The following is a 26,835-nucleotide window of genomic DNA, read 5'->3' on the forward strand; positions in this document are numbered from 1 at the left end:
TTGCCAGGATAAGTTGTTGGATAAGGATAGTCCAAGGTAAGGGTAGTCAGGCACCATGGTCAGCAAACTTTCTCCCATATGGTAGTATGTGGTCATTTTCACAGTAAAGGGTGTAACTTTTGATTTTTAGGGTCAAAATTTCAAACCACTTAAATATGTTTCTGTTTACTGAAATCATGCATAGAAGCAACTTAAATTCCAGTAAAATAATGTTTCAAGGCTTAAACCTTTTGATTTCTAATAAAAACATTGACATTTCCATAACATTTTTGTTAAAATCTAAGAAAAAATGTATTTTACATAACCTCAGAAAATTATGACATGAAAGCTGGAATACATGTACATGTGAAATCCCATTCCAAAGTAAGTCAACAGATATAAGTTCAATTTTATACCATGTTTTGCTATGTTTGTAATTGCAGTTTTGAAAATTTTTAACATCAAGTGTCATTTACAATGGAAATTTCTAAACCTTAAACATATTTTTTAAGTTTTAATTGGGTTCCTAAAATAATTTGAATGTCTAACTTCATGTACAAATACTACTTGATGAAAGGAACCTCCCAGCCAAGTTTCACAGAAATTGGAGTTATTTTTAGAAATGGCAATTCAAGCGATTTGTGTTTCGGAGGCTTCAGTTAACAACACAGGTGATCATAAAAATAAAATATTTGGCTAACTACTACAAGTTGACATAAAAAAATAGGTAAAAAATATCACAATTACTAATTTTCATGCTTTGCTTCTAAGTATTGAATTTCAGTTGTGACAAAAATTAAATTATCACAGCAAGTCATTTTTTTTTTCGAGGCTTCATGTTAACAATTGTTAAACATTGCAGGAGTAGTTTTTTTTAAAACAACAGTGTTGGGATCATCTAAGCTGTTATTTTCTTGTGTGTATTGAATCAATGATTCTATGTGGCAGATATTGTAGATTTATCACATGTTAATTTTTTCACCCATTTGTTAAGTATGGTGTTTTTTGCATGTGAAGCCTCCGAAACAGGCTTTTTTGGGTATCAGTATAATTTTCAAACATTAACCATAATGTCAAAATTTTTTTTAATTTATGACATTCTGCACATATCAAGTAATAATTACAATGCAGATATCAGTATGAAACACACCAATTTAGATATGCATAGATGATAATTAATCTTATTGTTGTTTCGGAGGCTTCATTTGTTTCGGAGGCTTCAATTGTTAACGGAAAGTTTGTATTGGGTCCCATTTTCAAACGGTGATATATATCTCCACGATTTAAAAACATGTGACTTGAGGATCTACTTTGCTACATTTTGATAAATAGATTGGATGAGCTCTTTTATTTATATTTGCACAAGCTTGCTGAACAGTTTGTTTCGGAGGCTTCAAAAAGTTAACGGAAAACGGCTCTTTGAAGTCAAGATTTTATAAAAATTTTAAAAGCTTGCAAATCGACTAATTTTTGTTACCCATTTCAAGTTAAGATAACAACTGTTATGAATCAAGAAGAAGTGAAGAAATAACCAAGAATTATGAACCAAAGCTACACCCACAAAGTTTGTTAACAATTGTTAACGGAAAATGAAGCCTCCGAAACAACAAATATCGAAGTCCGGTTCTCAAAAATACAGGGCTGTTCACAATTAAATCTAATGTGGCAGTGTTTACTGAACATATGACTGTACTTTCAGGATAAGAGAAATTATCCATGAACTAACTGAAGAAAACACAGGGTTTTACAAAAATGTTACTGTTTTTTATAGTTTTTCAAAATGGCAATATTAAGTACATTTAAGCCTGCTAAAACTGAACGCAGTAACTCCCAAAGCTGATTATGCTACCCAAGGTAGCTGCTAACTAGATGCCTTATGTGGCCAAAAATCATGGAATTCTGTGGCTTTATTAGAACACTACGGATTAAAATGTTAAAAATCCAAAGTTACACCCTTTACCGTGAAAATGACCATGTATTAATTAAGTTACGCCAGAGAGTGAACCTGATGGTATGGCACTTGTCGGTGTTGAACTTCATATTCCACGTGGTGGACCAACGATGGAGAGAGTCCAAGTCTCGTTGCAAGGCTGCAGAGTCGTTGCTGTTATTTATGGTCCGGTACATCAAGCAGTCATCTGCGAAAAGCCTAGTCTTCGATGTTGTTCCAGATGGCAAATCAATGATGAAGCTAAGAAATAGTAGCGGACCCAACACTGTGCCTTGGGGGACACCTGATGTTACTGGTACCCAGCTGGATGCCTCTCCATCAACCACTACACGTTGGGACCGTTTGGTGAGAAAATTGTTGATCCACATTGGTTGTATATTAACCATTTATCCCGACCGTGAAGCCAATCAATGAACGAGACAGCCTTCATGGGTAATGTAGATCCGACCACGAAAAGCGAAGTATGTCTAACCTGATTGGTTAAAAAAACTACTTGGACCAGTCAGCGTGCTCAGTTCTTAACAGCCACGTGCAGGTGATTTCCATGTGGTGTTTCAGCGATGGAGTATAAATTCAGCTTGACAACTCATCTTGCAGGTGCAAGGACAATACACAGAGACAATCACTGACACTACAACAATGAATCTAATGTCTTATTTATGACATGCATCGGGTGGATTTTACGATTGAGGTAAGGTTTTCGGCCTGTCCCGGCATGAATATTCTCATTTTTCTTCATCAAAAATGCTAGCGATGACCAGTTTTTTGCTGACAATTTGATAACAAGATACTTTCATACGTCATAGGGTAGAAACGATAGCTGTACAATCGTCCAAAATATACATTTTGATATAGGCCTAAAATTATCTGCACAAAATCTTTGGTCCATACATTGCCAAAGGCTTGGGATGTTATACGTATACTGTGATTGCTCAACTTATTCTACGCATCAGCTTTTGTCCAAAGAAAATTTAAAAAGATGATTTTTGAGTGATTTTTATGAGCAGCGAAAAGTCCACTCCACGACTATATGCATGTGAATATGGTGATGAATGCACACTAAATCGCAACGACACATACGGTCGGAGCCGTGAGTTCCAATTATTCTGTCGGTCACATCCGGGCATGAACCGACTGACAATAGCACTGGAGTGAAAACAACATTCGCATTCACTGAACTCTGGAGTGTATTACAAGCTATCACACTATATAATTGTGCCAGGTTTGACTCTCTGCAAATAAAAATATGTGATGTGGCCCCGACCAAGAGAATTGGAACTAGCTTTTGGCTGTGTTCTATATCTTTTCACACACTTTTTCAGGCTTTTTCAAACTTTTCAGGTTTTTTTCATGGATGATCATTCTCATTCCTGTGTTGTTGTCACACAGCCTCAACTCTCTTGGTATTGATAAAATAAGATACATGTACATATATGCCCCGAAGTCAAAATTTTTAGGGATTGTTTTGTCAGATATTTTGTGAACCAGATTTGATCACCGCCAACCATTATAGCTGTTAGCACTTCAATATCAGTTTTCAAATTCTGAGCATTTTTCATGTTTTGGGTCATGTCCCTGTTTGCTTGCAATTGGAAATGCCCTTTAAATGCAATATTACCTACCAATTTACCAACCTAAGTTGTGTAATACCGTACTTGACTTTAAAAATCATGGGAATCCCAGCATCTAAAACAAAAGTTTCAGCCAAATATTTTTGCCTTGGTTTCATGTAGCTACTAGCATGAGGTTGGAGAGAGTTTATTTAATAAGAAATAAAATTGGTACGGTATGCAAAATTTAGGAATTGCAACACAAAATAAATACTGCATAGCACTTTTTGCTACACAAAATTAACACTCCCTATTCCAGAAAAATACGGAAAGTAAAGTTTTGGGATTAAAAAAATGTTATCCGGTTTTGCCAAATGAAACATAGAATATCCTAATGCTTTAGTTAGTTTTAACTATAGCCAAAATAATAAATTCTCGATCATGAGAGCCAATTTGGGAATGCACAGTTATTTGCTTGAAAGCGTACTACAATGTACTTGCCAAAGACAGACGCTTCTGGCGCAAACACAGCTTTTGAGAATTGACCAATCACACTGTCGTTGCTAGGCAAGGTCAAGGTTCGGTCATGCAGGTCGCGCGATCGTGTTATTCTTTGAAAAATACGCTGACGCAGAAGGTAGCTCATGATCGAGAATTTATTATTTTGGCTATAGCAGTAAGTTAAATTTTAATATTTGGCTAATTTTTGGAAATAAGGGCCAAAACATCAGATTTTAGGGTGTTTTTCATATGCTGTGATAATCAAGCCCAAAGACTTGTACTAAGAGTAAGACTAATTTCAGTTTTAATAATATGCATTCTAATTTTTGGAAAAGACATGTTTCAATCTTCATTCTTATATACTAGGGGTGTGATTTTCGGGTAATTTTGCCCCGGGTACCCGTCGCATTTTTCGGGCGGGTAACCAGGTACCGGTACCCGAAATTGCAACAAAAAAAAATTATATATTTTATCGGTTTTGTAGTATCCCTAGACCTAGACACTAGGATCATTCATGGTTGACCTAAAAATTGCATGATGTTTTGTGTTTTTTTATATGAAAATTGATCATTTGTACACAAAATGTATGAATTCATGTCATACTTTTATTTTTTTTAGGTCCACCATGAATGATCCTATCATTTAGGTCTAGGTCCTGGGACACTACAAAACCATTTTTTTTTTTTTTTTAAATTTCGGGCACCCGAGCAGGGTATTTCCTGCCCGGGTATTGTAATCTCGGGCAGGTACCTGCAAGCCCGCCCGAAAATCCCTGGCTTACTTTTAACCATTTACACAAATGTACACACAAAAAAGTGAAAATTATACCAAAATTTTTGCATATACTCAAGATTTTGAATACTTAGACTTTGATTTTTGTGACTCTATAATCAGAAAACATGCTGAGTATGCATGTTTTTGGCTCTTTTTTCAAGAAATTAGTAAAATAGTGAACTTTTTCTTTTATCTCCAGTTTGGACTAAATGAATGAATAGGATTGAGTTATGTTTGATTTGGCAGAACTTGATATTTTTTTAATCCCAAAAAAATAGTGCTGTAGTTTTCTGGAATGGGGAGTAGTGCTGTCAGACAACAAGAATCTTGGCCGGGAATCTATTGTTATCATGATTGTCTTTTGTTTCCTTTTACAGTGATTTGACACAGTCGCTTAGATCTTGTCTCAGCATTGGCAACAAATTATGTATGGGCACAGGGATGTTCGTATCCTCTTACTTGGAGACAGTAAGTAAATAACATTTTAAGAAACATTTTGCAAGATTTGATTTCTTTACTAATACTAATTCAAGATCTTAAGGCCACTTTTTGTATGGAGCATTGTCTTGTTAAATTGATATGTTAATGCTGGGTGGTAAAATACTTAACTTATGTATCGGTACTGTACTCATTTTGTACATTGTTTTGCTACTTTGGGTTGAAAAAGTACTCTTTTGTACCTTGTTTTGCTACTTTGGGTTGAATAAACTGCGTTTTTTTAGCTTGTCTATTCAAAAGCGTTTTTGGTCTCATGGGGTCTCCCTGTTTGGTTTAGTTTTGGCTGGTTTTTTTCTTGCTGTTCGGGGGGAGTAAGCCGGTTAATATTAATTGCCCCAGCTCCAGCCATATCAGTAATGTCACCCTTGTGAGGTAGTAACTGCAGCGGGCTTGTTTTTCCCTCAGCATTCTTGATTGGCTGTCTTACGACCTTGCCAGGCTGCTCGGACCAATCGGATCTCTTGTTAGCGAGTGTCTGTTTTTTTTTTTACGCTGGGTTTTTCTTTCCTCCTTATTCACTTTTTTTTTTAACGCGGTCAAATTCGTTTGAAAATCCCGCCCAACCCACCCAGTTTTGTAGCTGGGGGAGGGTTCGGTTGGTCGTCTCCAGACTAATGGTGTTTGGGGGCAGCTGGCCAGGTCTATGCACAGACCCCGTTCCGGATGTGAGGGTGGGCTGGCAAGATATCTTGCAGCCTTGTGCTCATCGGGTATGGCTTGTTTTACAGGGGGATCAGGATCTGGACCTATTCTTTTTTGTTAGTTTCAATGGTCTTGTCCGGGAAATATTTGGGAGGTGTGTTGCCCAGGGATCCACCATCCAAAATCAAAATTGGCTATGTGATGAGTTGTTTTTGCTCTCTGTGCATGTAGCCTAAGACCCTCTGAGGACTTTTGTACCTTGTTTTGCTACTTGTATTTCCAGGATAACAAAGCTAATCCACCATTAAAATGAGGTGCAATAGAAAGTATTTCCTTTTTACAGTGTATGCGAAAACAACACGCGTACGACACATTGTTTTACTAAAATCTCAGATTTTGTCACAAATACCGCACCTTAAACATTGATTTTTGCATGGTATGTAAGTTTATACTTTACATTTCATTGTGTAAAAATCTAAATTTCTAAAACATTGTGGGCATCATCAGGGACTGTCTTTTGGAATTTGCAGGAGAGCACTGAATAGCTCTTCTGGAGCCTTCAAGGAGAGCTGTTTGAGCATATACAATAGAATGTAAGGAGAAAATGGTCAACTAAGGAGAGCTAAAAATCAACTCTCCTATATCAGATTTAAGGAGCATGATAGCTCTCGCTCTGTTCAAAAGTCAGTCCCTGCACCTAGGCAAATGTTGCAATATTACAAGGTGAATTTCTGCCATTGATGTTCTCATGTCCGCAATCCCCATTCAAATATTGGATAGTACAAGCACGGATACTGTCATTTGTGACTGTCATTCATGGAAAGCACATAGTGTAGCTCCTGATATTTTCACTATGTGCCCTGCAAACCTTGATTCAAAGTCTCCAGTCTGTATACTCCTAGAAAGCAATGCTTGTCCAAGGAGAAATGTGCTCATAACACAGGTGCAGAGGTGCCAATATGTACAAGATGTGTGAGTCTAGATGCTAACCTGGTGGACTGCAGAGGGCTGTATAAAACCCTAACTGCAGGCAGGGAGTGCTGCTGACTGGAAGGCTTGGACTGATCTTGATGTTACAGCTTGGAAAGTTGACATTTGTGGAACATTGCACACTGACATATGAACAGTCTCCTTGTTTTAAGAAGGTCCAAATCTAACTGCAGAACCAAGTCAGGAGGGGGGATTGGGGGGTGCGATCCCCTGCCCCCATAATTGCAGAGCCAAGTCAGGAGGGGGGATTGTGGGGGGGGGGGTGCGATCCCCCGCCCCCGTATTTTGCAACATATACAAGAAGTCCCAAAACTTAAGAATTTGCTAGCATAGTGAGCCAAAAAAATCAGATTTTTAAAGCTTTGTTGGTAAAAAAAGGGTCCAAGTTTGGGGAAGAAAGTTCACTTTTCATAAAATTACCCCCACCCCTGGAAAAAAGTCCACTTTTTCAAAATCAGCACCCCTAACAAAAAATCTCGGGCCTGTCTAACTGGTGAAGTAGTGGTGTGACAACAGTGACATTAGCCTGCCTATCAAAGTTTCCACAAATAAATTATTTAATCATTTGCCATAAAATGTATATTGACATTCTTTGTATTCAGATGTGCTTTCGTGTCCCAGAAAAAATACTTTTCCAAACGTTCATAACCCAGCCCTGAACTCAACACTTAAAATAAAAATGTTTAGGTGATGGGTTTCAATGTGAGGTTGAAAATACTAGATGTGTTATGATTGGACCAGCACACTAATATGTTCCTTCCTTTGTGTCTGATTGCAGGTTCTGTGGGCAAGACATCCCTGATATTGACTCTGGTCAGTGATGAATTTCCTGAAGATGAGGTGTGTATTTTTAACATTACATTTTTTTACTGACTCGGAGGCAGATGATGAGGTAAACAAGTTGCCAGCTCGTCTCAATGTTGTGAGCAAACAGACCAACGCCAGTTGATAAAAATATGAACTTGATCCATGGTGTAATAAATTACCTTTATTTGTTGAGCTCTGTTGTTTTACTATTAACTGAATGGTAAAGCTGCTACCCACAATGCACTGTTTTTACCATATAAATAATCTGCTGTTGCACTAATTAAATGGGGTAGTGAATTGTTGAAGTAACATACTCGGAATCAATTTTTGCCTCCAGGTTCCTGCTAGAGCTGAAGAAATTACCATTCCACCTGATGTAACACCAGAGAAAGTACCAACTCATATTGTTGATTTTTCAAGTAAGTAAAATTTTGTGTTTTCTTGATTTGATCTAGAAACACTATATTGTCCAAATTCTGGAATTTATTTTAGCCAACAGAGAAGGTTCTATGGTTAGGTCATCTTAATTCAGTAGTTCGTCTCAAAGCCCCGTGCGCATTAGTAAAATCACCAGCTTTTTAAGTATTAAGCTTATTTACCACCCCTGACAGTTTCGGTAACCAAAGCACCTTCCTTGTGGGCTAAAATAAAATTAAAAACTGCCATAATTTAGGAAATTTTCTAAAAATATAGAAAACCATAAGACTCTTAGGTGGGGAATATTTTTCTTTGTTATAATTAAAGATTTAAATGAATAGACCTGATTGATTTGACAAGGAAGATTTTCCTTCAAGGGTGTAGTTACCTTAAGTCAGTTACCTTAAGCATTTGAATTTAGTAAACTAACATTGTATAGTACAGTCAAGTAATTGATGGTACAAGACGATACAAGTTTTCATAGCATTTTCATGTGCACACTTCATGAACAATTGGCCATCATTAACAAATGATGTTGGACTTAGCTTGTTGGTGAATCATCTGTATCTATATTATTCTATGATGAGAAGTATCAGTATTTTACAGTTCATTTATGGTCGTGTGTCTTGAGCTCGCCACCAAAAAAAGGTGTCGATGTTACATTTTGCCAAAGTCGACTCAAAACAAATGATGATATCTCTCAAGCAAGAAGTTATTGTCATGCTTGTAGTATCATTTTATTGCTAAATAAAGTGCACTTTCAACCCTGTAAAAAGAAATACTTGGACCTTTTTAATACTAACACTGTGCTTCATAGAATTCAGAATGGGCAGGGTGGCGGTGGTGGGGATGTGGTGGTGGGGATGTGGTACACACAAACTCTATGGGATTGGTATTTTTAGTGCGTAATCTGCTTCTGTAAAGGCTGTAAATTGGATTTGGACTCTATTTAGCATCTAAAAGACTCATGGTCTTACAGCTAAACAATTCTACAAATTGTTTTTAATCATTTATGATTGGTTTAGTCTAGAAAATACAAACTTTTCCATACAAAACTACCCGTTGTCATATTAAACACTGTAGTAAGTAATGCAGATGTCTTCAAAATCTAAAAGTTACTGTAAAATTTTAATTACCTATCCTATCATAGTCAAAGTATAGATTTTCTGAAGGAAAATTTGACGAGGAATCTAAATATGGACATATTTTTTTCTGTATGGGTTAGGGGGAAAATGTTTAGGTTCAAAATATGTTGAATTGTAAAAAAAATCTAACATACTTTGGGACACCCTATATTCCGAGATTACCAAACAGCTGTGATTTCGGTTTCTTCCAAAGTCAGTTGGCTTTCCATATCCTCTAACCAAATGAATGTTGTTTACTTCCAGTTTATTACTTAAAGTTGGTAATAAGCAATGCATTGTGTGACCCATTTTTTATCAAAATCTTTTTTATTCCACCCTGTATAACTTGCAGGTCACCCTGTATAATGAGTTGAAATGTATATATTTGAATTGCTTATGCCTTCAGCTTTCTAAAAATGTATACTTTTGCTAGTTTAGGGTTGATGATTGTCGAGATAATCTATTTAGAAACCCGGTTGGTGTAAAAATTCATAATATTTGTCATGTAACGCAAAGGGTGGCGAGTTCAGGACACACGGCCTTATTGTCCATTCAGAATATTTAGGTAGGAAAGTCAGACTTAGTTTTAAAGCAAAGATAACAAAAATTTCACAGATATTTTAATTTTAACCAAGTTTTAAATTTGTTGGCTCTGAAATGTTTTTTTAATATTTTCTCTCCCTTTTTTTCTCAGCAAGGGAACAAGGCGATGAAATTCTGTTAGAAGAAATAGAAAGGGTATGTTTATTTTAAGTCTACAAGAATTAGCGTGCTCTGCTTCATATACTGTCATGTCTCAAAAGGCAGCCTTTTGTATAATTGTCATCTAATTGTGATGAGATGTAACACTGTAACATACAATATTTCATATTATATAACTCATATATAGATTCCTGTCATCTGATTGGTTGAAAGTGCAGTCATTGAATTAACTATGCCCTCAAATGAACTATGGACCGGTCATGAAAATGAACTATGGACCGGTCACCTGCGTCTCGATCAAACTGTGCAATCGCAACATCCACATATCCAATCCATTGCGGTGATCTTAAAACCATGCTGCGCCTCGGGTCATAGCATGGTTTTAATCTTAACCATGTCCCGAATATAAAGCAGTCAATATTTGTATACTATTTTGTTGTGACATTAAAGTACTCACAAATGAACTTTTCTGACTACAGTTCTCTCAGAAACACCCTGTAATAGTTGCCATGTAAATGTCACAGCACCTCATTTGAAAAAAAAAAAGTTGATATTCTCTATTTGATCTGTGGTGACCCATAAGCAATTCTTTCGGTCGGGGTCTTTCCATCCATTTCGTACGTCTGTCAAAGGGGACACCCTCATGAAATGCCTTTTGGTTTGTACAGTGCCAGTTCCAGCTGATTTTATCCGCATAGAAAATACCAAGACATGACTTTAATTTTCTCCACAGGGAGTGTGAATTTCAAATGGGTTACCTGAATGGGTGACACCATTTGAAATCTACACCCCCTGTGTGGGAGATTCAGGTCCTGTATTCTATAGGGGTGTATGGATTTCAGCTAGAATACCCCAATTATGAAAATGGCACATTCCTGTGTGCATACAATTTGCCGTAGAAGTGATGTAATAATTGGATTAACTACCTTAGCAATAGGTGAAAACAATTTTTGAATATATTGCGCTGCACTACAAGCAGGTTGCACTCATCACCTGTGTATGTCTGCAATCATAAATTGAATACAATACCGTTCTTTTCAAAGATATTAATCTTACAGGTGCGAGTGATCAGCATGATATGGTTCACAGCAGAGGTACCGTGTGAACGTACTATTGAAGTGGGATATATTCAAAAATTGTTTTACCCTATTGCTATGGTAGTTAATCCGATAATTATATCTCTTCTCTTTGCACTAACCCAATGATGTAAACCATTAACTATAATCTTCGTACCATTATCTCGTAGGCCGATGTAATCTGCATCGTATACGCCATCAGTAAACAGGAAACTATAGATAGTATAACGGAATACTGGCTGCCATTAATACGTAACACTCTGGGTGCCGAGCATACCACACCTGTCATCTTAGTTGGTAATAAATCTGACCTAGGAGACTCCAACAGCCTAGAGAATGTGGTGCCTATAATGAACGACTATGCCGAGATTGAAACCTGTGTAGAGGTGAGGGCGCTTTTATTAATTTCACATCACAATTTCCACATACTGCCAAATACCAAATTACTATATACAGACCTATAACCCATGAAGTAGAAGAATACCAAATTACTAATACCAAATTAATATATACAGACCTTCTATAACTTATGAAGTAGAAGAGTGGGCACATGTCCAGGGCCACAGTCTAGGGGAGGGAGCCAACATTTGTGGGGTGTGTCGCATGTGCCTTGGGCGCATTTTACCGGGGATGCCAAATTGACCAATTTTAGCACCCCTCAATCAATTATGAGTCTCCATACTGTAGAGGTATAGGTAAATAACTCACTTCCTAGCCACATGAGTTGCTATAGCTCAGTGGTTACAGCATCGCTTCATGAACAGAGAGGGCCGTGGGTTTGAGTCCCTCTAGCCACATGAGTTGCTATAGCTCAGCGGTTACAGCATCGCTTCATGAACAGAGAGGGCCGTGGGTTTGAGTCAGGCCCTCTAGCAGCAAAGTTCTTTTTATATTTTCTCAATCTCCCCAGTGTTCAGCAAGAAATCTCAAGAATATCTCGGAGGTGTTTTTCTATGCCCAGAAAGCTGTGCTGCATCCAACAGGTCCACTTTACTCGGCAGAGGACAAAGAATTAAAACCGGAATGCAAGAGGGCGCTATGTAGAATCTTCAATATATGCGATCTAGACAACGATGGCATTCTAAATGACTATGAGCTGAACCTGTTTCAGGTAAGTCATGTTGGTGGCTGTATTGGGCTATTCCATTTTAACTCCACACTTAACCTGTGGAAGATTTTGGAAATATGTTTCACAAGGGGAGTATGAATTTTAAATGGAATGAACACATTAGGCAGCTCCATTAAATCTCACCCTCCCTCTGTGGAAGATTCAGGTTGAATCTTTCTCAGGGAGATGTATGAAATCCAAATGGAGCTGCCTAATGTGCCAATTCCATTTGAAATTCACACTGCCCCTGTGGAATATATTTCCCAAATCTTCCACATGAATAGTGTAGATTTTAAATGGAATATAGCCCATTTGAAGTCACTGAGAGATACACATACATGGACTGCCTGCCACTGGGTTGGGAGAGAGATATCCAAGCCTGACTATGAATTACTTTCCTTTATGACAAAGGTAAACAGGAACAGGAGTGCTTTAAAATTGATACAGTGTTGAGCCATCAATTTAAAAATTGAACTCTCTCTATATGGGTGTCAACTGCAGACATCAAGTTTCAACTTTTTAATTCAAGTTTCAGAATTGTAAACTTTCATTACCATATTTTGAATCAGCATGAAAATGCATTAAAATGAGTACAAACAAGCCTAGTATTGGTTCAGTGGTTTTTTGATATTTTGAGAAAGCTTTGACTTTTCGTTGAAGCCTATGGCCAGCATGCAGAGCATTAAATGGACTTGGTCAATGGGCATGTGGCCTTCCTGAATTTCAAAACTTGTCTCAAACAGCTGAAGTTTATGCAGTCTATAAATATGACTATGACATTTTAGCCTGTTGAAATTACTGAGAGTTTGCAATATTTGTGATTTTAAACTATTGAGAGTTGGGTTGGATACTTGGGATTCATTACTATTTGCACCATTTCCCAGTACCTATATATATCATAACCAATATGGGAGACAAGGCAGACCAACATACTCAGGAAAGAAAGTCCAGTTTTAGATGCAGGAGGAAGCAAGAGAAAACCTGCAAGTACTGACTGGAAACCAAATGCACATAAAGTTGTTTGGGAACGGTCAAGGCTTGAACCTGTGACCACTAATTGTGCAAGTTGAGGACAGAGCCGCTATGCTAATGCACTCCCCTGCAACTACAGATTCCTGACAAAAAAATTAAGCAATTTATTGCATAAAAAGCTTGTTCCAAAAATAAGATGAGGTAAATTCTTAAGGGATCTAAAATGATCGTTTATTATGCTTCGACAGTATTTTTTGTGGGACATGAGAGCACCTCGGACCTATCGAATTGCATTCTGAATACTGAAGCATGTCTTTCTGATATCAAATAATTTTCATTTTTGAAAATCACAATATAATACAAATTTTATGACAAATGATAAGAATTTGATATTTTTCAAATTTTTTTTATTTAACAGTCCTCGAAGCAAATTATATAAATCTAATGATATATTCTTTAAGTGTATGTAGCAGGGAGGAAAAGCCGACAGTCAATTGAAAATTTTGACCTTTCATATTGAAGATATGGATTTTTTTCCCAAAAAGACCTAATTTTTTTTTGGTGTTTTGGGAAAAAAAAAAAAATCCATATCTTCAATACGAAAGGTCAAAATTTTCAATTGATCGTCGGCTTTTCATCCCACCTACATACACTTTAAGTATAAATCATCAGATTTATAAAGTTTACTTCAAGTACTGTTAAATATCAAAAATATCAATTTTAATGATTTGCCATAAAATGTGTATTAAATTGCAATTTCAAAAAATCAAAATTATTTGATATCAGAATGACATTCTTCGTATTCAGAATGCAATTCGATATGTCTGATGTGCTCTGATGTCCCAAAATAAATACTGTCCAAACGCTCATACCCCAGCCCTTAAGTCCAGTTAGAGTAGTTAGTTGTTGTTGTGAATTGGTATCTTGTGAATAGTAATGGTGAAAATTGTTGTAGTCATTCTGAAATGGGCTTGATGAATAATTCAAATATCACAGTTACACTTTTGTAGGTCTTATGGTTCTTGAATTATGATGTAAAGAGTGTCAAAATGAAACATCTTCATAAAACAACACAAATCTCAAGAGCCACAATACATTAAGCAATTTTTTAATGTGCATGTTTTGCATTCCGTACCCATTTAAATCTTCTTTGACTTTTTGGAGTTGAACGACCATGAGTATTCTGACACACCTTAATGGAAAGAATCTAAATTATTTAATCATCCTTGGATCCTGTTTCCCTCCAACTGTGACAATTTTCAGACCGGGACTTTTTGCTCTTCGAAATGACCATATTTGTTACATGCATGATAACGATTGTCTGTCAACCTGATAAAAAATATTAGAGTTTAACAAGATAAGATTACTGGTACATCCTTGAAGTTTGTTTTTCAAATTCTTTGTATTGCTTGCTTTAATCTATTATCTCCACAGAGGCGATGTTTTAATGCACCCCTGCAGCCTCAAGCATTAGACGACGTCAAAGCTGTAGTTAGGAAAAATATCCCCGAAGGTGTTCAAAATAATGGGCTCACGCAAATAGGTAAGTGTCAGTCAGATATATGCAGGAAGCAAGGAGTTAACACAATATTCAATGCACTTCCTCTATTAGTTTGCTTCTGTGTATTATTGTGTTGATGTTTGGAATATTTTCTTAATGACAAAAACAATGACTGGTGTCTAGGCTGTGTCGGTGACCTTGTATGCTGAACCTACTGGAAACTACCTTGTGCTGGGATCACATAAGGTTAGGTTTGAGGATAGGATTGTGTTTAGGGTGGAATTGAGGATCAGGGTAGGGATTAGGAGTTAGGATTAAGGGGTGGAATTGAGGATCAGGGTAGGGATTAGCAGTTAGGATTAAGAAACTAGGGTCAGAGTCAGGATTATGGTGGGAGGACTATTTTTCTAAAGTGGTTGTCGGCAAACCAAGCTTGTAAATTTTTTAATTACTGTGCAAAGTTATTTGCACAGTAATTTTCAGATATTTCCATGTAAAGAAGATAGATAGATAGTAAAGAAGATAGATGTATATATTCATAAGCCAAAAAAAATGCTCATAATTTTGTCAAAATACACTAAAAATAATTCTCATGATATAGAATTGTAGATTCATATGTAGTGGTAATAAAATGAAATTAATTTAAATTAAACTTGTTTATTTCGCATACTAGGAATGCTTTCAAGAAACTTCCTTGCTGTCACTTGTTTGTCCCTTGATGTTTTTTTTTGTTTTGTTTTTAACTGCTAGGGACCAACCTGATCAGATGACATCACACTAGATGTGACTGATCAGGTTGGTCCCTAATGTTGAAGTCTATTTATTTTCATTTCAACTCTCATGATGTTCAGACATTAAGAGTCCATGCCACAAATACATTACTGTGTTAAATGTTAGCTATTCAATGCAAACCTTCAGGTTTTAAAAATCCTCACTTAAGGGATGGGGTATGAATGTTTGGACAGTATTTATTTTGGGACATTAGAGCACATCAGACATATCGAATTGCATTCTGAATACTGAAGAATGTCATTCTGATATCAAATAATTTTGATTTTTGAAATTGCAATTTAATACACATTTTATGGCAAATCATTAAAATTGATATTTTTGATATTTAACAGTACTTGAAGTAAACTTTATAAATCTAAATCTGATGATTTATACTTAAAGTGTATGTAGGTGGTATGAAAAGCCGACCATCAATTGAAAATTTTGACCTTTCGTATTGAAGATATGGATTTTTTTCCCAAAACACCAAAAAAAATTAGGTCTTTTTGGGAAAAAAATCCATATCTTATTGTGATTTTCAAAAAATGAAAATTATTTGATATAAAAAAGACATGCTTCGTATTCAGAATGCAATTCGATAGGTCTGAGGTGCTCTCATGTCCCACAAAAAATACTGTCGAAACGCAATAAACGCTCATTTTAGATCCCTTAACCCTAACGCCTATAAATCTTACAAAATCTTACAAAGAAAACCACTGCGCATGCATGCATTCCATGTGATGCCATTGCGCAATCACCCCAAGTCATTTATGGGCACCAAGTCGCTGGCGGGGCAAGCGACTCATGTGTGTGGCACCCGAGGGGTCCCGGGGTCAATTCCCGGGGGTGCCAAGTGAAATCTTTCTACATCTTCTCTCCTTTTTCGTTCCTTCTCTGCCTTCCGATAGCAATAAAGCATGTTCCTTGTTAGGGTTAATATTAAATAATCAGGGATGCCAGTTTTCAGGTAATTACTATTTCCTACTTTTTGTAACTCAAAATTTCCCCACTTTTATTTATTTTCAACTCATTTTGACGCTTTATAGCCCAAATTCGTCATTCAAAAAAGAAATGCGACCCTTATTTTTCAGGATTTAGGGTCGGTTGCTAAAGGCAACACAATTTTTTTTGGCTTTATTTATGATTTGATAACAAATTTGCACCAAAACACAAATTTTCATAGAAAATAATTTTTCTCAATTTGAGGAAGGCAACAGCTGGCCTGCTGCCAATTTTAATAGACCTGATTGTCCTTTTGTCCTCTGCTAAGTTACTTAATTTAATTCATTAACCTCTCCTTCACACTGGACCACATTTGCACATTTCCTACAAATTGAATGTTACAAGTTTGTTTAGTCTGTGGAAACAAATGTTAGCACGCAACAGTACAATGTGCCCTTCCTTCCATCCCACACAGATATTTCCTGTGTATGAATTAGTCTGGTCTGAAAAGGTCAGGAAAGTCAGGATATTCCTTGTGGTCAAGGAAATGACATGTGTATATGTCTGACACATTTTCATTGTAAGGTAGGCATAGATTATTGTGATGGCCTGTCCCTGCCATATTTCCATTGTAGAGTAGACATAACATTGCAATGAGCTGCCAAGGTGAATGACCTTGTGTACAATTACTTTTTGTATATTAAAATGAAATTTATTATTATAATTATTATTATTATTATTATTATTATTATTCATCTTCTGANTATTATCATTATTATTATTATTANTATTATTATTATTATTATTATTATTATTATTATTACTGGCACTTTCGATCAAGTAGGGTTGGTCAGTCAGAATTTTTTTTTTTGAAGAGGCTAGTTGGTCCTAACAAATAACATAAAGCTTGAAAATCTTAACAATGCTTGAAAACAGTTTTTGACATTTGTTTAATTCAGTTAAAATTAATCCACTTCTAAGTCATAGTCAAAAAACAAATCTCCAAAATGCAAACTCTAGATTGGTTGGGCCCATAGAACTGTTTTTTCCTTGCCTAAATTTAATTGTTTTTTAATTTTGATGTATTTAATTCTTTAAAGGTGAAACTCATTGAAAATAAAGTTATATGTGGAAAGCTTATGATGTCGGGATACTAAAAACATTTTTTTCCAATTGTTTTTGATGGCCAGTAAAGCTAAAAAATTTTAAAAATCAATACATTTTTGGTCTTTTTTAAGGGGCCCAAAAAGCACCCAAATCAATCGTCTATGACCTTGGGAATGCTTGTGACGTAAGCTCAGGGTTCGCAGTTATGTGATCCCACACGGAAACATGTAACAAGCCTTGCTTCCTGTACTTTGCAAGCTGCCCGGCAAGTCTGCTTTTGTATTCATTTTCGCAATAAAGCTTGAAATTAGAGGAATATTCAAGTTAATGAAATAAACAACAAAGTTTCGGTCATTGCTCTATGTAATATGACACAGATATTACAATATAAACATGTTTTAAAACATTTCATTCATATATACCTAAAAATAAATATTGTATTATATGTTTGTTTATAATCAGACCTGCCAACTAGTACATTCTAACCGTATTTCATACAGGAATTCATTAAAAATATGGGCATACGTTTTTAAACAAAAAGATGTTGACCATTGACTAATAATTTTTTTTTAAATCTCATTTGAAAATGGCTGCGAGTGTAGGTTATAAAAACACAAGCCCTGATCTTGTAAGCTAGTTCATCTGTGAGTGGTGCATGGGTACGCCTTAGGCCCCGCAAAAAACGCAATTTTTGAAGTAAAAAACAAGATCCAAAATTTTGAAAAGCGAGAAAAGCAAGATTTTCCCCGAAAAACGGCACAAGAAGCTTTCAAAACGCCCGAAAATGCGAATAATCAAAAAAAAAAAAAACTCAAAATTTGCTGCCCTCTATTGTCAGAACAATGTTTAGATGTAAATAACAAACCTGCCGATGGCGGCGGTGTCGAAGAAAAAAGTGACAAAATTTGACCTTGAATTATGTTTTATAGTCAAAATATTCCAGTAATTCAATAAATATAATGATATTTGGCCTAAACTTGAACTCATTTGAAATGAAATGTCAGTTTTTATTGAGTAAAGGATGGCTTTTTCACTCGACCTTGTGCTTGCATTGCTGTTGAATTCTGCACTTTGGCGAAGTTGGAACTGCATTTTAATGGAATTTGGCGAACTTTTATGGCATAAAGCAACATTTTTATAGTAAGTGCACTGCTTGGAAACTTTTTTAAAAAGCGAGATAATTGGTTAATAGCGAGAATCACAGCGTGAAAAGTGAGATCGCGTTTTTTGCCGGGCCTTAGGTACGCCACATCACATAGAATTAGAGGGCAATAAAATACTCAGAAAGGGGGCCAAAGCAATCAACTGCGACGAAATCGCTTATTCTCTCAATCACATAATCCACTGCTAAAAATGTTGAACCCAAGGAGTGAGAGTGCATCCAACCTCTGTAGGAAATGCAATGGACCAGATCACAACAATCACTTGTGATCAAGCCATCAGTCAAGATGGCGAAAGCTCAAGCTGTGAGTAATATTTCTGAGATTGTCAAACAAAAATAGGAAATATTATGATCTGCAACCCTACTGATGCATCTGTTTACAGGATATTTTGAAAATTTTCTGAATTTTTATTCAAATTTAATTAAAAATCAGTCCTTCAGCCAAAAAGGTGTCTTTTTAAATTCATACAGCTAAAAATACGGTTGTTTTTTCGCCTAACAATGCCAGTCTCACAATTTGATGTTGGTATTTGTAAAAGACACAATCAGTGATAGTTTGTCTTATTTGTTTTTGTTGCAGGTTTTTTGTTTTTACATACGCTGTTTATCCAGAGAGGTCGTCATGAGACAACATGGACAGTGCTTAGAAAGTTTGGTTACAATGATCATCTCAAACTCACAACAGAATACCTGAGACCAAGGTAAGCTACTATAGTAGAAATTTCAATTGAATGAACACAGCCTGACATTGCGTGACAATTTTTTGCGTACACTGCATGATGTACGCCAGCGTGTGCGACTGTGCATGCGTAACATGGAAGTAAATCCAACCATGCCAACGAACCGTGATTGGTTAGTATTGCATCTAAGGTTGTGCGTTAAGCGTTAGTAGTTTGAAATACGCAATATCTGATTGCTGTTGAATCAAATACAGCTGTTGGTAGCTGTGCTCATTCAATTGAAATTCCGGGGTCCATTTCACTAAACTTTATGAAACTTCGTAAGTCTCAAAATCATTCGTAACTTACGACGAGTCATAAGTTACATTTCACTAAACTTACAAATGGTACCATTCGTAAGTAATAGGGATTTACTACAGGGCCCCTTCATAAAGTTACATCTAGTATTGGGTATTCGTAACTTTACGAACGGTTAGTTGAGTTACGAAGGGTTGAAAGTTTAGTGAAATGGACCCCTACTATAGTTTGATTGACAGTGACAGTGTTGTATTCTTCTGAAATGGGGAGTAGCTCTTACCATGCGCTATTCCTTTATGCAGCTGCAATAAATAGGAATAGATTAAAGGACCTGAAGCTATATACATTTATGGCCACTTCAAATTTATCCACTCAGTCCCAAGGTCAAATGCCATGAAATTAAGAATTCCACAATTTGATTTTGTTATGGGAATGTCATCTTTAAAGGCCTGTAACTCAAAAACATGCCTGGCGACTTGTTCCGGGTTTTGTTGGAGCTGGTCACATATGCTGCTATATTGAGTGTGGATATCTACACTGTTTAATAATGGTCAGCTCCTGTTCAAAGATACAGGGTGTCCCAGAATGATTTATACCGTAAAAGATGGAATTTTTTAGGCATGAACGCCATTTTTATTGGTCATATTGTTTTGCATTTTAAATTCTACATATATTTAGCTTTCTCAGATTTTTTAGATTTTACAAATTGGACGTTTCTAGTAGAAGTTAGAGAGGATTGCGTAAAAATGGTGAATTCCAAGTTTTGACAAAGCAACCTATTTTGAAAATCTGTAAAAGTTCAGCACAAAGTTATTTGGAAAATGTTATGCAGTATATTTACTGTGTCCTGTTCTTACTTCTACTAAATAGTCGATATCAATCGTTTATTTATGATGTTACGAAGCAATCTTTGCATTGAATAAAGGATTTGCTACGCTTGAGTGGCCTTAAACTATTCTTTTTTTGGCGGCAGTTTTGAAGACAATTATTGCGGGGAGTGAGTTTCACCATTTGAAATGCCGGCAGAGATGGATTTTTCATAAAATTATAGACATATATGTCCACAGTATATTATGGCAAACCAACAGCTACGTAACGAAGAAGATTAAAATTTACTGCGGAGGATCCTTGAGGAAGTTATATCCTCTGTAATAATGACATTTTTGGGTAAAAATTGCGGTAAAAATCACATAAAAAGTATGTTTTTCAACCTAAATATCTGATGTAATATTGACATGTTTCACTTAATCCCATATTAAGAATTATTCAGCATTGTAAGCTCTACATCTGTGCCAAATTTGGTGTATTACCTATAAAAGAATGTAGGATTTCTCCAATATATTGCACAGTGCGGCTGGACGATGGTGATAAAGAATACATGTGTTATGATGCCTTTGCACTGTAAATTACACACATGCAGTTTTCGTCCATTTTCAGTAATAGCAATGTCACGCCAAAACGAATCAAGCTATTTCCATGAAAGTCATAGAATAAGTAGAATACATGTGTGGCATTGTATTGCACTTATTAAAATTAGATACACTGTTGACTATATATTTTTGATATTTTGTTCAAACACGGTATAAATCATTCTGGGACACCCTGTACAAGGAAAAGTTGTTTAATCTTTTTCAGTCATATTTGCATTATACTTATTGAATATTGTATTGTGTTATTTTTTGCAGGTTACGTGTTGGCAGGGGTAGCTCAACTGAATTAGGGCACCTTGGTTACCAGTTTTTAACACAGCAGTTTGAAAAATATGATCAGGTATTGTATATTAGTATTTGCAGGAATTTCCATAACCCGATCAACAGCATTCTCATTGTTGATGAGTTTTTGGTATCTTTTGAACGATCATATTTTTCTCATTACCATCCTGAAATTTGATGCTCCAAATCAATGTATTTCCGAAGAAATCAGGACAAAACATGCAAATTGTGGTTACCAAATTTTATATGCTGAGGAATTCTGGGGATAGGCCAAATGAAAATGGTGAATTCCAGATGTTTCACTCTGATACAGCAGTTCCCCCAGAAAAATAGATTAAAATATATTGATAGCGCTATAATGATATATACTTAAAACAAAAATTAAGAAATACATATAAAGGGCAAAATAAATAAAAAGAATGACCTGATCGTGTCAAAAATGATATGGGGAATATAAAAATTATACAAGAGAGCCTACCCCCACTAAAGAATTAATTGAAAAACCAATTTTTCAAAAAATCCCGCGATGGGCCCCCCGCCAACTATCCTAAGTGCCCGGTTTATGCGAATCAGTTTTTTACACGTATCTTGCAGTATATGTATATCGTGCTTATGCAATACGCCCTCACAGACTAGATATAAGGCGTAAGTACACACTACGTGACTCGATACGAAAATATATTAACGGTGTTTGATGATTCCCTTAGTAGTATAATAAATAATCATCTCTTGTGGTAGGCGATCCCCAAATATATTTCTCAACAATTTACAGATTCTCAGTACATGTTTTGCTTCTACACATACAGGACAAAGATGGTGCCCTGTCTCCTACAGAGCTCCAAAGTATGTTTGCAACATGCCCAGTCATGCCATGGGGACCAGATGTAAATATGGCGGTGGGTACCAACGAGAAAGGTTGGATAAACTTGCAAGGCTACTTGGCACAGTGGACGTGAGTACATACAAGGGGAGATTTATGGTGTGGGGGGCTACTTGGCACAGTGGACGTGAGTACATACAAGAGGAGATTTATGGTGTGGGGGGGCTACTTGGCACAGTGGACATGAGTACATACAAGTGGAGATTTATGGTGGGGGGCTATTTGGCACAGTGGACGTGAGTACATACAAGGGGAGATTTATGGTGTGGGGGGCTATTTGGCACAGTGGATGTGAGTACATACAAGGGGAGATTTATGGTGTGGGGGCTACTTGGCACAGTGGACGTGAGTACATACAAGAGGAGATTTATGGTGTGGGGGGGCTACTTGGCACAGTGGACATGAGTACATACAAGGGGAGATTTATGGTGTGAGGGGCTATTTGGCACAGTGGACGTGAGTACATACAAGGGAGATTTATGGTGGGGGGGCTATTTGGCACAGTGGATGTGAGTACATACAAGGGGAGATTTATGGTGTGGGGGCTACTTGGCACAGTGGACGTGAGTACATACAAGAGGAGATTTATGGTGTGGGGGCTACTTGGCACAGTGGACATGAGTACATACAAGGGGAGATTTATGGTGTGAGGGGCTACTTGGCACAGTGGACGTGAGTACATACAAGAGGAGATTTATGGTGTGGGGGCTACTTGGCACAGTGGACGTGAGTACATACAAGGGGAGATTTATGGCAGGGGGGAGGTTTATTTTGGAGTGGGATGTCCAGATATGATTATGATGAAATCAGGTCAGAGATCAAAATAACTCGGATAGGCTGCTTGATTCAAGTCAAGAAACATCAGCACCTCAGCTGGACGCTCACTGAACAAGCCACTCAGCATAGCCTGACTGGCATATCTATACTATTAAAGAGGAACTTGCTGAGATGAATGGTAAATACATAGATAAATTAATAAAAACAAATAATTATTTGGATAATTTGCCAATTGCCATGGTTACCATTTCCATCGTTTATACTAACCGCTCCTGTTTACTAACCACTCCCGTTAACTCATCTAGCGGGTACCTGATAGTTCCTATAACTGTAGCACATTTGGCGTGGTTATTTCCTATGTATATGTAAAAAGGGTACTTGCTTTGAGATGTTGTACTTATAGTCATACTTTTATTTTGTTTTTGCCAGGTTAACCTCTCTGCTTGATGTGAATAGAACCTTAGAATACCTAGCATATTTTGGTTATAGGTATGTCATGGCTGACCATGAGAACCAACTCTCAGCTATCATTGGTAAGTCTATCTTATAAGCTAAAAGATATAAGAATCATGTTCCAGTGTCAGAAATTACATCTCTGAAGAAAGCAGAATAATTACTTGTGGTCCTGCGTGATATACTGGGGTTCCCAAAAAGGTGGTTTTGTTACATTTTGATGTGCACCATGGATTTCAAAACACTGTCTCTTGAGTATTCCTTCACTTAAAAGATTCAATTAGGTCTTAAATTGAGGTTAATTTATTCTATTTTACTCATGTAATATCCTGTTTTGAACTCATCTCAATTATTTTTTATGACGGTTGACATGAAACCCCCATTAAAACTTGCATCTAGTAAAAAATGTCTAAATGAACTCTCAGACATCTAAACCAAGTAAATAAATACATAGGGTCATTTAAAAAACTAATACTTGCTCAGAATAATTGTAAATGTGGAAAAAAAAGAGGGGGGTTAAATACCCCATTACTCTGTGATTGTTTTTCCCTATACCTAGCATGGTGTGACCAAACCCTCTTGAATTGCCATATGGCTCAGTGTACAGAACTTGAACCAGCTGAATTTTGACTGTCACTTTAAAACAAATGCTTGAACCACACGGAAGAAAATCATAAGACAACGACATCAGTGCCAATAAAAATATTTTCTATACCACTTTTCTTCCAGTTGAAAAAAAAAGATTATTGATTAATTATTTATACATGTATATCACCAAACGTTGGGCTATTCCAGTTGAAATCCATACACCCCTATGGAAGATCTTAAGCTCCCACACAGGTGGTGTAGATTTCAAATGGAATCACCCATTTAACACCATTTGGAATTTACATTCCCTGTGTGGAAGATTGAGTTCATGCCTTCTATATTAGGAGAACAGGTTATCGGCAAGTTAAAAAATAGGCGAGTTAGAAAAAGGCGAGTTAAAATGGCGAGTTACCCCCTGCAGTGTTTTCCGGAAAGTCCACACGGCGAGTTGTGAATTTCCGGAAAGTCCAAGCGGCGAGTTGTGAATTTCCGGAAAGTCCAAGCGGCGAGTTGTGAATTTCCGGAAAGTCCACACGGCGAGTTGTGAATTTCCAGAAAGTCCATGTGGCGAGTTGTGAATTTCCGGAAAGTCCAAGATTTTGAACCAAAAATGCAGTTTTGGTCAAAATACAAAAACTGATTATTTAAAAAAATTAACTAGATATCAGCCTTGATTTTACATATTGCAATCAATAGTTATTACAAATACCATTAACACTGTACAAATTTGCCTAGGCATTATGTGTTTTGACTTTGGCACATACAAATGTATTTGTATGATTTTTTATTTCAAGAGTAGTGAGATATGATTAGGTTTCTTTTATTTTAGTGGTTGCTTGTTTATCACATTTTGTTTATTTTTATGGTACATAAAATAGTTGAGTAATCAATTGACTGATTATGTATTGTGCCCCTTTATGTTATGTTTAAAATTTAATTTTTTTTTTTTTTTTTTTAAAGTGTTAAAAAATGTTTTACGACTTTTATTTGTGTAACTTTTTCGGATGTTATTTATACTAGAAGAAGAGGGCAGCCTATGCACAGGCGACAGTAGCACTGCCTCTATATATTAATTCCTAAGATCATTGTAAGCCCGAGAGAAATATATGATAAATGAGGACTTAAGCAAATTGGAAACTGATTTTTTACTCACTGTGGGGACTTCATCATAGTGTTACTGTAACTCGCCACCAGGACTTCATAGTGTTACTGTAACTCGCCACCGGGACTTCATAGTGTTGCTGTAACTTCGCCACCGGGACTTCATAGTGTTACTGTAACTCGCCACTGGGACTTCATAGTGTTGCTGTAACTCGCCACCGGGACTTCATAGTGTTGTTGTAACTTCGCCACCGGGACTTCATAGTGTTACTGTAACTCGCCACTGGGACTTCATAGTGTTACCCATGGAATATCTAAAAATAGCCTGACTCTATGGGGGGTAACTCGCCTTTTTAACTCGCCTTTACCTAACTCGCCCATATTGTAACTCGCCTAAAACATGCTCTCCTATATTAGGGGTGTATGGATTTCAACTGGAATATCCCATTTTGGTGCAGACAACACTGAATGGGTAACTCCATTTGGAATTCACACTTCCTTTGTAGAAGATTAAGGTCATGTTTTCCATATTAGGGGTATATGGATTTCAACTGGAATAGCCCATTCTTTTTTTTTTTTTCAGTAACTAGAGACAAAAAGATTGACTGGCAGAAGCGTCAGACCTCTCGTAATGTTTTCCAGTGTAATGTGATTGGTTGCCGTGGTGCTGGTAAGACCAACTTCCTTCAGGGGCTGGTAGAGAGGAGTCTGGACCATCCTCTATTACATCCAGAACATCTGTCTACATATACAATGAATACAGTACAGGTGTATGGGCAGGAAAGGTATCTATTGGTGAGTGACTCTAACAACTATTTTAATTGGTTAAAAAGAAGGGAATTGTATTATCAGAGATATGGTAAGAATAGTCAGTAAAGCTGAAGGGGATTAAGCTTAATATTGCCAAGAGATCGAAAAGCTCTATTTTGATTGAAAAGAATTGGAAAAATGTATACCAACTTGATGTGGGGAAACAGGTAAAACACAGACAAAATGCAGGGGACAAGAAATTAAATTGAAATTAAAAAATGTAAGCACAGATAGAAGTAGATAGTTTGATTGCTCAAGTGCACATCAAGTTGGTATACCGTTCTCCTTCTTTTTAGGTGATTGAATATTCAATGTATCCTCTTGCGTCCTTCATTGATCCTTGATGTGTTTTGTGTTTGCGTTCGTTGGACTCACCATTGCCCAATTTTTCTATTTTGATTGGTTACTATTTTGATTGCAATTACCCAATCAGAGGCACTGTAAGAAAGGCAGTAGGGCCAATCAGAGGCATTGTAAGAAAGATTCCCATGGGTTACATATATTTTGTGTGACTTGTGCATACTGCTAAATACTAGATTGTGTGCAATACCTTTGGTAATTCAATGAGTGCAGGTAGGGACCATGCCAAAAGAAGTCTTGCATATTGCAATTCAGATCCTAGGAAATTTGAATACAATAATTCTTATCATGTCTGTTGTTTTGTCTTTGCTCTAGCTACATGAGATAGATGTAGAGCTTACAGATGAGTTAACATCAGATGATTTAGACTGTGACGTTGTGTGTCTTATGTATGACATCTCAGATCCTAGGACATTTGAATACTGTGCCAAGATGTATAAGGTGAGTTTTTGGTTTGTTTTAAATACAACTTCCATTGTGTGGAGCTATAAAAAAAAATATGATGGTGCAGGGAAACTTGCATCTGTAATGGGCTATTTCTGTTGAAATCCATGCACCTCCTATGGAAGACATGACCTTAATCTCCTGCACAGGGGTGTAGAT

General features: G+C 36.6%; 1 protein-coding gene across 3 annotated transcripts in view; it reads left to right on the top strand.

Annotated features, from left to right (window-relative positions):
* The window catches only part of LOC140143613 (mitochondrial Rho GTPase 1-A-like), a 52,111-nt gene that overhangs the window by 8,337 nt on the left and 16,939 nt on the right, over positions 1–26,835 (top strand). For all 3 annotated transcript variants that reach the window (XM_072165426.1, XM_072165427.1, XM_072165428.1), the window contains exons 2-14: positions 5,133–5,223; positions 7,664–7,725; positions 8,030–8,111; positions 9,928–9,971; positions 11,182–11,397; positions 11,922–12,122; positions 14,526–14,634; positions 19,155–19,275; positions 21,237–21,321; positions 22,070–22,215; positions 23,350–23,453; positions 25,646–25,857; positions 26,548–26,673. In XM_072165426.1, coding sequence (XP_072021527.1) covers positions 5,181–5,223; positions 7,664–7,725; positions 8,030–8,111; positions 9,928–9,971; positions 11,182–11,397; positions 11,922–12,122; positions 14,526–14,634; positions 19,155–19,275; positions 21,237–21,321; positions 22,070–22,215; positions 23,350–23,453; positions 25,646–25,857; positions 26,548–26,673 — 1,551 coding nt within the window. In that variant the 5' untranslated portion in view covers positions 5,133–5,180. The remainder of the gene's footprint in view (positions 1–5,132; positions 5,224–7,663; positions 7,726–8,029; positions 8,112–9,927; positions 9,972–11,181; positions 11,398–11,921; positions 12,123–14,525; positions 14,635–19,154; positions 19,276–21,236; positions 21,322–22,069; positions 22,216–23,349; positions 23,454–25,645; positions 25,858–26,547; positions 26,674–26,835) is intronic.

The sequence above is a fragment of the Amphiura filiformis genome, unplaced genomic scaffold (assembly GCF_039555335.1).
Source record: "Amphiura filiformis unplaced genomic scaffold, Afil_fr2py scaffold_24, whole genome shotgun sequence".
Taxonomy (NCBI): domain Eukaryota; kingdom Metazoa; phylum Echinodermata; class Ophiuroidea; order Amphilepidida; family Amphiuridae; genus Amphiura; species Amphiura filiformis.